The following is an 18,184-nucleotide window of genomic DNA, read 5'->3' on the forward strand; positions in this document are numbered from 1 at the left end:
GCAGAACACACAAGGATCACTCTGATTCCAGTGTAGGTGCCAAGTGTTCATAGTCACGCATGCTTACCTTGGAATGTTTTTTTCATGGACATCTTACGAGGAGCAAAAGGAGGAACAGGATCGGAATATGGATTGAAAGCTGGAAGGAAGATAACAAAAGACGAGTGTGCCACAAACAAAGACACACACAAAAATAATATGAAATCAAACAAAAACAAGGGGAGTGAAATTATAGTAATACAATGAATATAAAAAGAGCAACATAAAGGAGATATAAACAAAATGACAGACTGCATCTTAATGGGTTCTTGCATCATGCTGTGAAGGTGAGACTTTCAAAGAATTAATATACAATACAGGGATATAGCAAGATCACCTTGATACACACAACAAAATAAGCACAAGATTACACTTGGAAGGTACACTGATTAGCATAAATGCTTGTGCAACAAGTTCTTCCCTCAAAATATAACCTTCTCATCAAAACTCTACAATATTCTGAAATTATCTATGTAATCCATTATCTCTGAAACATTTCTAAGTGTGTCTAAGATATCATGCCTTTGGTTATCAAATCTTCAGCTCACATGTGCTTTACTTATGAATTCTTTACTTGAATATTGTTTGTGTCAATAGTTGTTTGTTCTTTCAACTGAAAGCTCACACATGAGTCAACATGGATGCTTTTGGAGAAGCAAGATGTTTCTGTCATTTCTAAACCATGGACCAAAATAATCATCAATGACAATGCTGTATGACAAAACATTTCAGGCTGAGTCACTTATAAAAATCTAGATAGTAAAGTGTTTACCTAAAAAACGTTTTGCATGCATATTTCTTATTTCAAACTGTAGCATTTAACTAAACAACCCACTATTGGACATGTATGCCTTATAAAAATCTAGATCTTAGTGAAGTTATCTTAAAATGTTTTGTATGCACATCTCATATTTCAAACTGTAGCATTTCACTGACAACCTTAATTGGACATATCTTTAATTCCTATTCTCATCAAAGTAGTTGCATCACTCACCACAGAAACACAAGATTATATGCATTTCACTGCATTGTAATTTAGAAAGAATATTTGGCATTAACATCATCTGGCTCTTGATTTTGTCCAGGAGACCTTAATTTTTTCTACTACAATTATAAAAATGACAATGTGATTTGTGATAACAAAATCGAAAGTGGTTTTCATGATAATGAAATATGCGACATTTTGTGTAGCTTTAGCATTGAGCAAAGGGTGTCGTAAATATTATTACAAGAGAAAGTATACCTAATGTGCTGTGAGGCTTAGTCATACAATATTAAAAGATCAGAATGTTTCATAAAACTACATGAAGGAGCTGTCAATATTGCCTTTAAGTGTTGACTTCACTATGACTTTATGCCATCATTAGATGAGAATGACACAACTCTGCAAAGGGACTCCAGCTTGAGAGAGCTGCACTGAAATGTCACTTAAACCACATACTGTATGTAATATACGTATGGTTGGTGCATTGGTGCATTATACATGTTGTGCAAGAATGGGGGTAGGGTAAGAAGAATACATAGTATGTTTATGCATATGACATTAATAGCATGTGATGTTCTACAAAAAAAAAAAAAAAAGATACACAACTCTCTCTCAAAAAGATACCTACATCAGTTCAGTTTATACATGCATGAACATGAATAACAACTAAAATGGGTCACCATCTTGGTTCCACAAGAATTTTCTCTTGCAGTGGAATTCTCTGAAACTTAGACCCTAAAGCCAGATTTACTTCTTACGTATTCATCACAATGGGGTAACTTGCTCATCACAAAAGAAAATACACTGAAGATGCAAAGTATAAACTTGGATTGCTCGCTGAAAAAGGAAAGAGAAATGGCCAAGTCATTTTTATATGTGATGGCTTAAAATGACCACAGAAACAGATTTAACACCAGTGATAAAGTATTGCTTCCCTACAAACACTGATTATCTTTAGGATCCACACTGGTGGCTGGGAAGAAATAGCCAACACTTTTCCACGGTCCCTTTGCACTATAAAAACCTGAATATGATCACAGAAGAAATCAACAATCCTGAACAGAAAGCATTTATCAAACACAGTTCTGAAAAAAAAGGCTATTTTCCTACATATTCACTAAAGGCAGGATAAAACTAGGGGAATGCAATCTAAATTGGAATATAGCCATGACCTATCACTATTTTTAGTGGACGATATGATTTCAGATATACAAGTAAAACCTCTCTAATGTTCATAGCTTTAGTAACTCAAACCCCCCATATCTTGTTCTACTACAAGTAATTTCAATTCCCTTGGCATGATGTATGGTGACAGTTTGCTTGGCTGACAGCCTACCTGGAAGATACTGTCATGGTGCAGGACAATAAAGCTGACACTTCAAGCTACAATTAAACAGGAGTACCGGTATGATAAGGACTCGCCAACCACTAATAGAGCAAGACTACATCCCATGTCCACAAAGTCTACTCAAATACCATGGTAACGGACATTCAACACCACAGAATGATCATCCATGTGCCGACAAACACAAAAAGCAGCAAAACCATGGCAGTATGCCTAAAACATGCTGTACAACAGAGTTTATCAATTCATTTGGCTGCTGTGGTGATGGGGAAACAGCAGCTACACTCCTAACAGCTGTGCAACACGGCCGTCTACATTTCTGAGCTCTGGAAAATGGCACATTATTGAATGATAATGAAAAAAGGAATATTGAAACAGATCCATTAGGAAATGTCAAAAAAAGGGCACAGCACAATAATGTTGAAAGTGCGAAATATTAACCAAACAGGTTTGCCGAAGTCACAATCTCAGAATGGGGTTAGGCTAACTCGGACTTGGGGACAACTCAACCTCACTTTGACGGCGGGGTCAAGTTATTCCTCTGGATTGTAGAGTGTTGTACTATGGGAGCGCTTTGCGTTCTGGCTGGTGGCAGTTATGGGCCCAGCTGATACAATGTGGGCATCAAAGAACCTCTTTGGCGCACATACAAAATGAATGTGTGTGTATGTATAAAATATGGGGGGGGGGGGAATTGTCATTGTCATTGTCATGAACTGCATGTAAATTGTCTGAAATGGGGCCCTGAGACCAAGTTAGCCTGGATCCTTCTGGAATAAAAGTCAGTACACCGACTTCTATTTTTGATCTCAAAATACTCCAAAACAACTCATAATCCCGACAAATCGCGTCAGCAGGTAAGTTTCCTGGTAGACTCTTTCGATTATATTATATTGCAAGTAAATATAGTGCAAGATGGGTTCTCAAACCCTTTAATACCAGAACTATGTTTTCACTTTAAATATATCTTAGAGTTTAACACTGGTAACAAGGATTGAGATTAATAAAAGACCCTAGCTGCAATATTCTCCCTAAAGTACTACCAGCATTTACTAACATGAGAGAAATGCTATAAGATATTGATTTTGTGTAACACACTATCAACAAATTTAATTTATAAAAAGTTAAACAATAAGCAAACAAGGAGGCTATATCTTGCAACAATTAACATTTATAAATCAACTGTAAATGCAAACGTAGAAAGCACTTGATGAAATCAGTATATTTTGCTTACCACTGGGTAATCATACCCTCTGACAGAATCTTAAGTGGGTTTGTGTTTAATGAGATCTGTATTTCCTTTGAACACGCTTTGTCATGAGCCATGATCAAGAAAACTTATCTTGACCTAAAAGTGTCAGCCATCATTACTGGGAAAAATGTATTTTCACTTTCACAAGTGCAGTGATACAACAATTCGAAACACAGGCCGCTTCAAACTACTAGAGTGCGCTGTTTCTCATCCTATCAGACTGAAAGATATCTTTGCATATAATGACAATTGTCATTCAAAAGTTAATGCTAAGCTGTTTACACTAGCTTTGCCTAGTTAGGAAAGGCATTTCAATTAAAATGGGTAAAACTGTTTTTTATTGGTCTGTTTGATTATATAGGTGATGTCATTGCCTGAATTATCATCCTATTATGTGGTGACTTTGATTTCATCTATATGCTTAATCTGCTGAACAAGGCAATATTTGCGACAGGACTAGTCAAGCTGACCTCTGACAGAAGCCTCACAACTTGTCAACTCTATGCCATCTTCTTTCCTTTGTGTGTGATATCCTCCCTTCCTTTGTCACCTTAATAAATGCCACAGCCACAGAGATAACATCCTTGTCTGTATTAAAGGAGTTTACCTCACCCCTTGAAACTCCTGGGTAGGAGCCTAATGATGCAATGCTTGCCTTCCACAAGGAGCCAAGTAAGTCTAGTGGTACCCACCAGTTATATGTGGACGTCCTTCATTCACACTCTGTCAGAATATCTGCCTAAATCATCTTGTGGCTGATGATAAAAATCATGACAGTAGGCCTGCTACTGTGTGACACCTGCTTCTGCCTGGGTTTGATGACAAACTGACTCTTTCTAGACACACTATACCTGACTCTGGCTTCCCTTGGAGCTAACAAAGGGCTTCTTTTGTTCTATGGTTAACTGCATGAATTAGTCAATAGGTACAAATGCAACCCTATGCCAGTCATTAACATAGTGAGTTTAAAGCCAAATTCATGGAAGTAGCTGTCACTCTCCATGGCAAATATTTGGCATTGATTTTGTAATGGTCTTCTCCTGATTTGTCAACCCCCATACTATCTTTATCCAACTATTTATCAATGCATATCAATTTGTAATTGAAATTGATACTTTTGTTTGTAATGATATTGTAGAGGGCATTAAATAACTTGTGACTTGACTTTAACATGGTTATGGCACACTATAAAGTCTCTGATGAGAAAAGAATTTTGTTTAAAACTTAATCATGAAACAATAAAAGAAAAACAATCTGTTTGCATGAAGCTGATTGTAAAGATAGGATTTTGTTAAATTTGATTGTAGCAGTGACACATAAATCAACACAGCTGCTTACCACAGTATACAGCTTGTACTGCACTTCCATTCCACATAAATTTCAAAGAGTTGACACTCCTCACATGGAAAAAACCAAATCATCCTCACTTTTGTAAACAAATGATGCTCAGTTGAAGACTGATTGTGTCCTCATTGAACTTGCATGCTGCAATGATTTATGAATATGCAATGTATGTGCAGGAGTCACAATAGCTGCTTAACATAAATCAATTTCACCACTGCTTGACGACATGGCATCATACACAGCCAGCCTTGATTCACGATACTATTTTTATAAACTGTATTTTCAAGGTACATCATCCAGTCCTACGTTGATCATGAAGGTCTATGTTACATATCAATAACCTCTTCAACTAACTGATGAGATATGCACTGCTTACACACATTATTTTTTTCAAAGCACACTTTCTAGTAAACTTCTCAAAATGTCAGTAGGCTGAAGTGATACAGACATATTTACTGTTATTCAAAAATTGAGTAACTTTCTTAGCAGCATTCTTTTTGAATTTCATGAGTAAAATAGTGAAGTGATCAAAGCAAAATTGCTTCAATGTTTTTTTATTGTTTTCTTTCCTAGAATGCAGTAATGTTCTGAAAGAATCTCTGTACCATTCAATTTGCCATTATATAAATATACAGTGTATGTTGTAGACATCAACCACCATGTCTGGTGGTACACGTGACAAACTTGGACCGTATCCATGTCTTGCATTCCATGAAGTTGTCAAACACTTCTTGAACTTTGATCCAGACCATTACCTGTTTTCCACAATCAAAGCAGTGAAGAGCCCTGAACTGCAACCTTAATTCCTAACATTCTCTTGAATATGAATGTTCACTGATTACCCATAAAACAAATAATGAAAGCCTTTGTGTGGATGTGTTGAAGTGAGGTGGGTAAGGGTGGGATTTCACGGAGCACGCGAACGATTTGCGAAGGACGCGAATGACAAAATCCAACATTCGGAAAAGTTTTTCTCCGAATGTTTTCCGACAATGAAGCCGAAAACTATTCTTGCGCAATTTGTGCGAAGTTTTCACGACGTATGTGCGAATGTCGTGTGTATCATTGCTAAAGTACAGCATGTTACGTACACGAAGAACACGCGACGGAAATGCGAACAACGAAGAATTTTAAACAATCATGGGAGAAAATGTACCCAAGGAGAGGTGGAAGCTGTCTTGAGTTGAATTTTTTTCTTTCCTCTATTTCTCCTTTCTTTTTCTCTCATTTCTCTATCGTGTGCTTGCCTCCATTTTTTCCCTAGGACATATCTCCACTAGTAAAGCATTTGATCTTCTTTTTTTTTTTTGCAGTTCCTCCAACACATAATCTCTATAGTTCAAATGAAATTTTACATACTTTAGATCAATTTTAAGTGTATTCTGCGATTTTTTTTATATCAAATATTTATTTCTCTTTGCTAGTCTTTAATTTCTTTTGTTACTGTAGTTGTTAATAATTCTTTGATGTTTAGATGTATGTTACGATTTTTATTTGTAGAAAACGTATAGGTCATACATCCCCCAAACGTGCGCTAAACGTTCGCGAGAGTGTCTCAAAAGGTACGCGAACAGTTTGCGATTACGTCGTAAAATGATCGGAAAAACTTCGCACATTTCGCGTAACATACGCGAGACATTCTCCAAAGTTTCGGAGTCTGTTTGGGGTTTCACGAACATTTTGCGAACATCGCGCGTGTCTTGCGAAGGTCTTGCGCATATGACGAGGCTTTAAAGACACTTTCGAGAACAATTCACGAGCAAATCACGACCAAGTGTGCGGAAAAGGTTCGCAAAAGATTTCAAACTTTTTTGAAATTCTTGCCGAAGTAAAAACGACATTCGCGAACAACTGACGACGCTTCCGAACCCTCACGTTCGTTTGGCGAACTTTTGCAGACTAAAATACGAATGCTGGATTTTGCCATTCGCGTCCTTCGCAAATCGTTCGCGTGCTCCGTGAAATCCCACCCTAAGAGACCAGTGAGAGAAAGAAAAGAGACTTACCCCATGGATGGATTGCCTTGAGAATCTTCATACGGTGGACACCATTTGTTATACCGCCATCATCTTTAAGATGGCCATCGGTGACAAAGGGCAGAAGGTTCATGTCAATGCCACAGTGGGTTAGATTGTGTGTGTACTGGGGATACTCTGGACCTAGTGTCTTCAGCCAGTCATACAGCTCCTTGTCACCACTGTTGGAATTTGACTTTAACTGGGCTAGCTCCCTCAGAAATCTATTTTACGAAATTGAGTCAATTTGATGGGAAGAGCACACACATAAAATGTCAGAATGAATATTGATGCCTAATTCATATCTGTCAGAACTACAGGTTTTAACCATTCTTCACATCACTTTGTCAACTGATACAAGGAGCTTATGTTTCTAAGTGGATGAGTCCACAAATTTTCAGTCTTGAAATTCCTACTTTGAGTCTGTTAGGAAAAGTCATATTGTCATTAGGCACTTTATCCCACAAGTAATTGTCTGTCTGGAGTCCTTATGGGGGATTTCAAACTGTTTGTCTGATGGTTCTTACTAATAGCCACTTTATTGGGTTTTTCTTTCAGTGGAAACATAACAGAAATACAAAACTGAAATTTGAATTCCCACACCATGCCACATTGTCACTCATGTTAATCATAAACATACTATACCAAACTTTAAATTATCATGAGTCAATTGATTTGTAATCATCACTGATGTATAAACTTTTTTTTTCAACAATTTTCATTGTGTCAAAACATGTCATTCATTATTTAGTGTATATATAGATATGGTATTACCAGACACTGTTGTAATTTCGAACGTGTATCTCTGCGTAATAATGATATTCTATACACACGGGACTCTGCAGACCTATCTCACTGAGCATTGTACGGGCTGAAATCACCACAATGAGACACAGAAATGCAGAAATGCTGTTAAAGAAATTAACATTTTACCTCAGATCCAGCAGAAGATTTAGATTTAACACAAGATTTTGATGCATAAATTGTTCAAAATTTTCATATTTGACTTTTAACTGTACAATATGAACTTTGAGCCTCATTTGCCGCTTTTCTTTGTCGTCCAATCAGTATCAATATGTAGAGTTAATTTCGGGTATGACTAGTGATTCTGATGCATGAATAAGATGTGAAAGATGGTGATTAATCCATTACAAAAATCATATTCAGAATCATAGTTCAATTTTGCACTGTGCAAAAAGATAACATTTTGTGGAGGAGTTAACTTGAAGTATATTTTCAAAATCAGATAAAATAATGCACATAATTTTGCAAAATTCATAATTTTCAGGACTTTGTACATGAATAGTGTTATTTTTGCTAAAATTTTCATCCTCTGACGGTGGAATTCAGAGCAAACAAAAAATAAGTGTCCGATGATATAACAGACTCTCCTGCATTCTCGTTCAAGAATCAAAATTTGTCTGTGAGGTGTGTGTGTAGAGAATGTCCTGAAAGCAAGTTATCCATCCTCACCTCCTTCTGAGAAGACTGCTCTCCATCTCAATGTCCTTGATCAGCTCCTGCTCAGTGATTGTCAGCAGTAGGTCTCCATCCACTTTGTGATTCTCAAAGCCAAAGCAAAAGTTGCTGAAACCTGCAATCACATTTTTTAATAGCTCGGATGAGTAGTCATCATTGGCATGCACATTGAGAACACATGAAAATAGACATCAGTGAATAAAACCCAATACAAGCCAAAGACAAAGCCTTACATAAAAAACGTGTAAATTAAATCTGTTCGACTGGACTTACTTGTGAAAATCAAGGAGAGAACGGACGAGTCACGAAACTGTTCTCTACGTGATTTTCACAAGTAAGTCTACAGTCGAACAGATTTAATTTACACGCTTTTAGCTTGCTACCTGGATGAATCGAAATCTTACATAAAAACTAAATATGTCATTTGCATTAAGGGCCAACAGGTGACCCAGTTTCAATTTTTGCTTGATTATGCAATGACTAGCTATTTACTCAGTCTTGGCAGTGGTAATGTATGTAAATAAAACAAAAAGAACTCACTGATCTTTGTACGAGTAGCAACATCTCCTTACAATACCATTGGCACAGAATACCATTCAATGTCATGTCTAAAATTGAAATCTATATGATGAACTTTCTACTGAAAAATTACAGTTCATCATACATTTGCTTACAAGTGAACCAACAAACATGTCACAACCTCAAAGTTTTAAATCTTCAATGAAAATCAGTTGCCATAGGACTGGGCAGAAATATTCAAAATCTATTTGTTTGTTAGTATCTATACTTCCTTCCTCCTCAGCTAAATACAGTATAATACTCCATGTATGTCAAAGTTTTGTCTCTACCATATGATACATTTTAGTTCTTTAGACAATTGGAGAGGTCATTAATTTTTTTCTTTTTGGCAAAAAAAGATCTAAATCTACCAATATGATACTATTTTCACCAAGTGACCCTTCAATGTAAAGATAGAAGCTAACAAATGCACATAACACTCCCGGTCTGAAGCACAGGAAAAACTCACCAATGTTCTTGACCCACATCTGGACCTCCTTGACACTCCAGCAAGAGATGTTAAAGGAGAGCTTGGCTGGGATCTCCTCTCCAATAGTACGCAGGGCCTGGATGGCCAGCTTGGAAGCAATCTCATTGTTGGAGCTTGCCACCTGTCGCAGGGAGCCTACCACATTGATGTCATGGAATACCTGTTGACATGGTGGGCAGGAATGAGAAACCATGAATTAGTTGTCATTATTCTTACAGCTAACATAACTTACTGTGTTGAACTCTAACAGATTTCAACTGTAGACTATCATGCATGAAATGATAAACATTGACTGTAAGACTTAATGCAGATATGTGTAACAGTATTATCACAAGTTCCAAAGTTTTGTAATAATAATGCTACCAAAATGCCAAATCTAGCTTTCTTCAAAGTAAGTATCTGTGTAATATGCTATCAAAATGGTAAATATGGCTTTTTCCAAAATTAAGCATAATTGCAAAATTTACACATCTTGGAAAAGAACACCTCAAAATGTTGCCTTGTACATATTTATTTTTGACACTTTATACATCATCAAAAGCAATGCCTTATGAGAATGCCACCTCAAATTAAATATCATTTTATTACATGTTGCCATCAATCAAATGTCATTAATTGCTCAGTGGAGCCCTAGCTTTTTCACGAGCCCAAATACTGTAGATCACAAATGTGAGTCACTATTCCGAACAGCTACATAAGTTATAAAAACAACAATAGATCCATGAATGTCTATGAATGCTTCTGGTGTTTTCATATAAACTAGAAACTTTCAAAACTTGATTGTGACAATTGACTCTTCACCCTTCACATTAAATGAATTTAACTTCTTGTCTTTGACATGATATTATAAATCTAATCAATGTGTCTTTGCAAAACTGTATATTAACACACTAAGCATCACTGCTCCTACCTTCAGTTGTTTTCATCCCGTGCAAGAACATCCATAAAAGGAAATACAGTGTGTAGATACAGACAAAAGGACAGACAGACAGATAGACAGATAGATGAATTGATACCATGATGTTTTCAGCAATAAAGTACTTTAAAAAGGCATGTACTCCCCCCCTCCAAAAAAAAAAAAAAAAAAAAAAAAACCAAACATATATATATATGAGAATGATTAAAGGCCATGCTGGTAATTGTGGTTATTATTAAAGTGATGGTGATAACAATAAACTAGACATATCGCTACGGCTACTGATATGCCTCCGCCATAATGCATGGTTCTCCTAATAGGTCTATAGTACAATGTCTTGACAATGTGTGATGACAGTTTCACACAATTGGCAAAATATTAAAAGGACAGGTTTGACACAAATGTGCTGAATGTTCACTTTCCTAGAACTAGGTTCAATTGGATGAATGATTAAAATGTCAGAGTGCAGGTATTTGGGGAACTGATGATTTTTACTTGACTTTTGACCCTTTTATAAGTTTATGCATTGAGTAATTTTCAAGGTATTGAGGAAAAGTATAATTTCAGTATCAAATGGGAAAATAGCATTATCTAAACCTGGCCTTTGACCTTTGACCTCACAGTTCCAAAGAGAATCACTGTTAGGTTGAACATGCATAAATATGTAAGTTTCATGATGATACCTGGAGTTACTTTCGAGATATGGAGGAAAAAGTGCAATTTAGCACTTTCACTTGACCTTTGACTTTTGACCTTTGACCTTTTGGCAAGAAACTTCCCCAAAAATATATATTGGGTAATACATGCCATACATCAAGTTTAAAAAAAAAAACCTTCAGGCATATTGCATTCTAAGGAAAGTAGTGATATTTTGAGGAGTTGACCTTGACCTTTGACCCCCTGACCTTTGACCCACGACCCCAACTTCCCTAGATAATCACTGCCCATCAGTACAAGCATATATACTAAGTTCCATGAAGATACCTTAAACCATTTGCGAGATATGGAGAAAAACATGAAATTTCCATTTTTTTTTTCACAAAATAACCTGTGACCTTTGACCTTTGACCCTGTGACCCTAAAATCCACACAAAGTATTATCCCCCAAGGATATACCCTCATACCAAGTTTGATGTAAAACCACCACACGGTTCTTGAGATATCGACAAAAACAAAACGGGACGTACGGACGTACGGACGTACGGACGGACGGACGGACGGACGGACGGACGGACGGACGACCCGAAAACATAATGCCTCCGGCCACTTCGTTGCGGAGGCATAAAAAGAATTATAAAAAGATGGTGATAATGATGACCACACATGAAAAATCAGGAGAAATAAAGTGAAGATAGTTAACATGAGAATAAGGATGAACGTTTCTACTGAGTAGGAAATGATGCACCGTGTACATAAGAAGTCCAAATCTTCATGAGTGCATCATAAAATAATGGGGGAGTAGCCAAGAATTGGGCGGGCAGGGAAAAAGAATAAACGTTCGCCTTTCCTTGGTCATCTGCTATCCGCAGGTTAAATTCGCATGTCATCCAAGCTGCATCAGCATTGCTACACAGCATCCATGATTGGACAGTGCATCCCCCATATGCTGAATATTTCCTGGTGTTCTGAGGTGCTCATTGGCATGTGTGTCTGTGTGTTGTGTGTGTGTGTTGTGTGTGTATGGCCCACACCACTGTGAGCAATTTTCCAGTAAACTACTCACATAATATGTGCTGCTACGTGATCGTCATAGTACACTGCAAACCACAAATCACTCTGGTTTATTTCGTTGCACAATAGTCCTCTTCTTGCCTTCTCTCTCTCTATCTATCTATCTGTTTATCTATCTATCTATCTACGTTATATCTCACTCTCTTTCTATCTCTGTCTCTTCATTTGTCTGTATGAGTACAATGACCATGTCAAGATACACAATGCATCATATTCTCCCCCCCCCCCAAAAAAAAAAGCCTTACTGTGAAAATGGAAATTTTTGTGCATTTCACACAACCAGAAACCAGCAAAAAAACAAAATCATGAATTTTCTTTTCTTGCTATATGTTCTAGCAATTAACATCTTGATTCTGCGGATAAGAATACTGTAAAAGTGGTTTCTATCGGTGCCGACTTTTTCGCGTGTGTTTAAATTCGCGGTCGGTAATGATAGCATTGTAACAAGCGACGAGTTCAAAACATTTTCGCGTGATGTTAAATTCGCGGTTCAACCTCAAAGCGCGAAAAGCGCGAAAATTAAACCATCGCGAAAGAAACCGCTTTTACAGTATGCAAATTTCATCTAACCTGGCTGAGCGTGAAGAAAATGCAAAAACATCCACTTTTACAGTAAGATTACAATAATGCAACAATACAAATTAGTTTAACAAACAGCCTACACCTACAAGGAGAAAATCATCAGTCATTCATGGAGAAGTGATAGAGTCAATGATATTGATACAATGTGGCATCAGTAATTGCTCACCACAAACCTGAGCTTACACACATATAATCTTACAAGATTTAGGCTTGCAGGTAATGAGTTGCTATGACAACAAACATTACAGATAAAGACTGAATATCTTTCAGAAGACATCATCCTTTTGCATGACTACAAAAGATTCAGATTTGAAAATTGAATGGTTATCATACTGTTTTCACATCAACATTAGATTAACAATAGAAAGAGCTCTTGTCATTTAATTGAATTAGATTGACTTTCAATTGTAATTTCATAATTCATCAGCCCTTCTTTACATTTTTTAAAACTTTATAATAAGCAATAAAATCTAACTCAAACATGAATTAAAGCTTGTACAGAGGCGGCAGTTCCACTCTGCTTAGCATCCGAAGAAATCTTTATAAAACATACCTACTATAATAGCAAGCCTATAATAAGTAATTTACAGAGACAGACATTTTTGATGAGTTAACTTGATTTATAACAATATCAAGCCCATGGAAATTACACACAAAGCAAATTGCAGTATACGCCCATGACCTTGGGTGATGACTATGTTTCCATCAATGTGCCATTCTAATAAAACATCCTTTTCACAATGCACATATTGCCATACTCTCAATGAGGTGGATTTACAGCAACCTGCACACATGCAGGAAGTTTGGGAGCTAATCTATTTCTCTCTACAGTATATGTATGTCTCATTTATTTCTGGCTTCATGTCAGCACACATATAAATGCATGAATACTTTATTCATCCTAACACGCCTCAGTCTACCCATTGTACTGATATTCTTCAATGTGGCAGTGTGTGTGTGTGTGTGTGTGTTTTTGTTTTTGTTTTTGTTTGTTTGTTTTTTTTTTTAATGAATCCCATCAGTGTTTAATACCATCAGGTAAGAAAGACGTAAGGAGCTTGTCTTTCGTAGATGTAGTGTTTGTCAATGTAGTTTAAGAAAGGATTTAAACAATGTACAATTGCATTCTAGTCAAATGGCTCATTTTAGTACCTGGTATAATTAGGAATGATACTATCTTAGGCTTTTTAAATGAGAAGGGCTATGGAATGCTGTCAAAATCTGATAAAGGTAAGCCATGATTAAAATAAAGAGGTTGAGAAAGTGGACTAGGCATAGTTGTACAGTAACTATGACTGTCTTAGAGGTATGATTCTCAAGGTATAGTTCTCAAAACTCCTATATTACATAGATAAAACAACACTGAAACAATGCTGGTGTCAGGGAATAGTAAACAATCAGAACTGGGGCAGGCCTCTACACTGCTCTATATTGGCACTTGTCTGAAGGTAATTGGAGGTTGCTGTATAAGCTAGTAACCATGGCTACATGACACTGGCACCACTTTCATGCCTGGTTTGTCTGGTCAAATAATTCTTAGCAAGCCATAAATTTGGTTTCCTGTTCACTCATTACAGTACACTTCTTACGTCACAGATTTTGTGAATAATTATCATCGTTACCTCATCATTTATCAGCTGCTGTTTATGACGAATATTTTGGGAGGTTTTTATCTTCACGAATTTTGCAAGTCAGGTGCTATTCGCAAAATTAAAGACATGCGAAATAATGACTCTGATCCCGATATGAATGTGACACGCACACATACATTTCTCCATTCAGTACAATACTCCATGATCGCATCGGGAGTCCCAATTCGCGAAAATTTAGACTCACTAAATATATGGCGTATACAGTATTTCATTATGTTCCTGATCTAAAGGTATGTGTGTATTGATGATATAAGAATTTCTTTCCAATAAAAGGAATCATCTTATTCATAAACAAAAAGAAATTTACTGATTGAATGTGAGCACACAACTGGAGAAAAAAAATGGTCGAGGCAAATTATGAGAAACAAGAAATTGAAACAAACTCCACAAAATTAAAGTTATGTAGGCCTACATGTGTAATGCATTCAGCAGTTTCTCTCACTACACTGAGTAACCTCAAGGCCCAGTTACACTACCCAATAGTCGCGTAAACGCATGAACCACGTTAAAAAAAAATTGAGCCTTATGCGATGCATGCGCGGTTTGCGCATTTCATGAGTTTGTCTGACGTGGAACCTTCGTAGTTGTCAGCCGATGTGTGGCGGATCGGCGCTTTACGCGATTCCGAGTTTTGAGCAGCTCAAAACTCGGCTTCGCACTAAAGTTTACGCAGTATTGCGCTGTTTTTCGTAATTTTTGCGTAGTTTGCGTAGTTCTTACGCGAACAATGAGCAAAATATGCGTGGAATATCAGTGATCGTTCACGAAATGTCGCCGCAATTGCGTTCACCGACGACTTTCCACTGACAATTAGCAGACATTATGATGCATGTTTCGCACTTGTAACACCTACGTATCACTGACAATCACTGAAAAAAAATCAATTGGCGTATATATCTCTCACAGAACACGTAAATAAGCGCATGTAATACTTATGAAATACTGATGAATCACTGATGTATCACTAATAACTCACGTATGATTGGCGCTATATTAAAACGGCCATTTTATCATATCCCGTCAGGCCAAATCCTGCTGCCGAAGGTGCACATCAAACCCATGTTTTGCGTGATCTTTCCGTAATTCTTGAGCAATTCATCAGTGATTTTCATCGCGTAAATCAGCGAAAATGGTCAAATTCTTGACAGACAAGCACGCGAAGCCTAATTTCTTACGTGATTCATGCGTTTACCCGACTTTAGGTCAGTGTGACCGAGCCCCCATGGAATCGCAAAAAGCGCTGATCCGGCGCACATCTGTCTCTTTTGCTCGCAAATAGTGCAGTGTATGTCACATATCTAAAAAATTAATTAACAAATATTCCATATGAAAAGAAGCTGGCCAGTCAAAATGTGGATGTTAATACTGTATTCATACATAGAAGAGTGTACTCTGATTAACTGTCAGCAGTCATGAGATCAAGTTAAAAAGCACCATTGCGACATACATTTCCACACGTACATGTATTTCCACCTAAAAGTTATCCAGCCTATTATACAAAATGCATGGATACCATAATTATGATGTTTAATCCACTTACACAACTTTTAATAACCAGTCATTAATAGGATTGGGAATCTGGCATATGCTTCAGAGTTTGATGAGTTCTCCTTGAGCACCACCTGCCATCCAGGCTTACAAATCCCATTTATGATGTCATTGATATTCATGTTTCATAATATTTGTGTCTTACAATAGTGGTGAACTTTTTCATTACCCTACATACATTGTACTATGTCCAGGTGGTGGTCAAAATTTGTCCACTTGTTCTTTCACCCATTTCTGATATCTTATAAGAACTGCAGCACAAGTTTATCATTAGAATTTTGTATACTAGCCAATTGCATTTACAGTAGCACAGGCAGAAGCAATTCCTTTGACAAAGGTGAATGTACTTGGGATATGCTACTGTTTACAATAGAGATCCTTTGTTTCATGGATGTGCTATTTTCTCTTTGAGTCATTGCTGCACCCAGGCCTGCTGTCCCAGTGATTTTTTATCGTACAAAATATGGATGTTTTGTACTTAACCGAATACCATGTGTTCTTTACAGGTCTGAAAGATTGTCCAGGTCCATTCATAGTCAAATTTTTGACACGTCATATAATGTGTATTATCTCTGTTTCTCCAAAGAGTATGAATCATACCATACATGAATGGAACATACATGTATGAATATGACAATTCTCTTACTAGTATTGTATTTCTATAATGAATGTTATTGATATAAGAATGGGACAGTGATTCATTATGTACTGCTCTCTAAATATACCCCATTCAGTTTTTCCATGGCAGTGTACAAACACAAGGAGGGAATCCTGTTCACCTGTCAATCCCAAACACTCCCCTTTCCTCCCCAACTTAGCCTCACACTCGAGGACGTATCCTTTTGCATAATCAATTGCATTACATCCCAACCAACACGCCAGCCTGTCTACACATCAAATTTATCATTAAACTTGAATCAGAAAGCAAACAGTGTCTGTAATGCTACAGTATACCTTTGTGAGGAACATTCTACCACAGAAATATTTAGGAAGAAAGGGCAGCACAAGTTTGAGTAACAAATTGGGTAAGCAGTATAAGGCCAAGTAAAACAAGGTAGTAGTTTCTCGTCCGGGTTTTTTGAGCAAGGCGATGAGGGAGGTCCTTACTATTTGATATCTTACTATTTTTTCGAGGATTGTCAAAATGAAAGTACATGGTGTAATATGTGTTCTCGTCCGATAATTCTGAGAAAGGTAACGAGAGAGGGCTTTACTATTTTCTATATCCAATTTATGAAATGAAATACATCACTCTGGTAGCTGTGTTATGAGAGACCAGGTCCCAAGTGTATGTCTTGCCTGCACTCTGTGCATTTTCAAACAAATAGATTATGTACCATACTTGAAATGAAACTTCATGCATGCAGAAATACATTTGCTTTTTCTTTCCACTACAGATGTCAAGGGAAAATGACCATCTTAATACTGGTATTTGGTATTGTAATGGCATTTCTGATACCAGTGTACTTGCAATTCTGATGTATTGTGCTATCAAATGAAACAGGTATAAAACATGTTTTTCAACAAAAAATGTACGACTGAAATAAATTCCATGATATTCAAAACACTGCTTTATTCATCATTGGTGTTTGTGACTTTTTGTGTCCACACAGCTGGTATGTATCTGCATTTCTTCACAGTACAATTGTAGCGCATTCAACTGGAAACTGGAAACTGCAGATGGATGTCAAGATAATACTGATATGGCATTGTAGCATTAAACATTTAAAGATGTTTCTTCATGTTCTAAAAAGACATTTGATAATCACTCATCATTTGGATGATGAATGATTGTATACCACACTACAGATGATACGACTCACGGCCGTGTCCGTGAATTTACATCGTAAAGAAAAGTATCCCGCAGAAATACGAGATAAACCAGAATCCGTGGAAAATTATTTATTTTGTAGATACACCCATTTGATAATTCTACATTTGCTGGAAAAGTGCATTCATTTTCTCTTCAAAATAGAACTATACATCGCCGTCAGATGCAACGTTACAGAGCAGAGTGTACGGGCTACTACACATTCGAATGTGTTCATGCGTGCGTGCAGACAGCTGACAGACCAGGGGGGTGTTTCTTAAAGCTGTTCGTAAAGTTACGAATGACTTACAAGCGACTGGTGATCAGTTCTTGTGCTGAATTATGGAAATTCTGCTAAGTATAGCACATCAAAACTGATCACCAGTCGCTCGTAAGTTGTTCGTAACTTTACAAACAGCTTTATGAAACAGGACTCAT

At 37.0% G+C, this 18,184-nt stretch overlaps 1 protein-coding gene across 2 annotated transcripts in view; it reads right to left on the reverse strand.

The window, feature by feature from the left end:
- The window catches only part of LOC139718960 (NAD(+) hydrolase SARM1-like), a 63,226-nt gene that overhangs the window by 14,090 nt on the left and 30,952 nt on the right, over positions 1-18,184 (reverse strand). The window contains exons 3-6 of one of the 2 annotated variants that reach the window (XM_071630409.1): positions 9,487-9,667; positions 8,454-8,574; positions 6,972-7,204; positions 68-139 (exon numbers count right to left, since the gene is read on the reverse strand). In XM_071630409.1, coding sequence (XP_071486510.1) covers positions 68-139; positions 6,972-7,204; positions 8,454-8,574; positions 9,487-9,667 — 607 coding nt within the window. The remainder of the gene's footprint in view (positions 1-67; positions 140-6,971; positions 7,205-8,453; positions 8,575-9,486; positions 9,668-18,184) is intronic. The other variant, XM_071630416.1, reaches the window with a different exon arrangement.

This window comes from Diadema antillarum, unplaced genomic scaffold (genome assembly GCF_040938485.1).
Source record: "Diadema antillarum isolate AM-2024a unplaced genomic scaffold, OU_Dant_1.0 scf00000008, whole genome shotgun sequence".
In the NCBI taxonomy this organism is placed as follows: Eukaryota; Metazoa; Echinodermata; class Echinoidea; order Diadematoida; family Diadematidae; genus Diadema; species Diadema antillarum.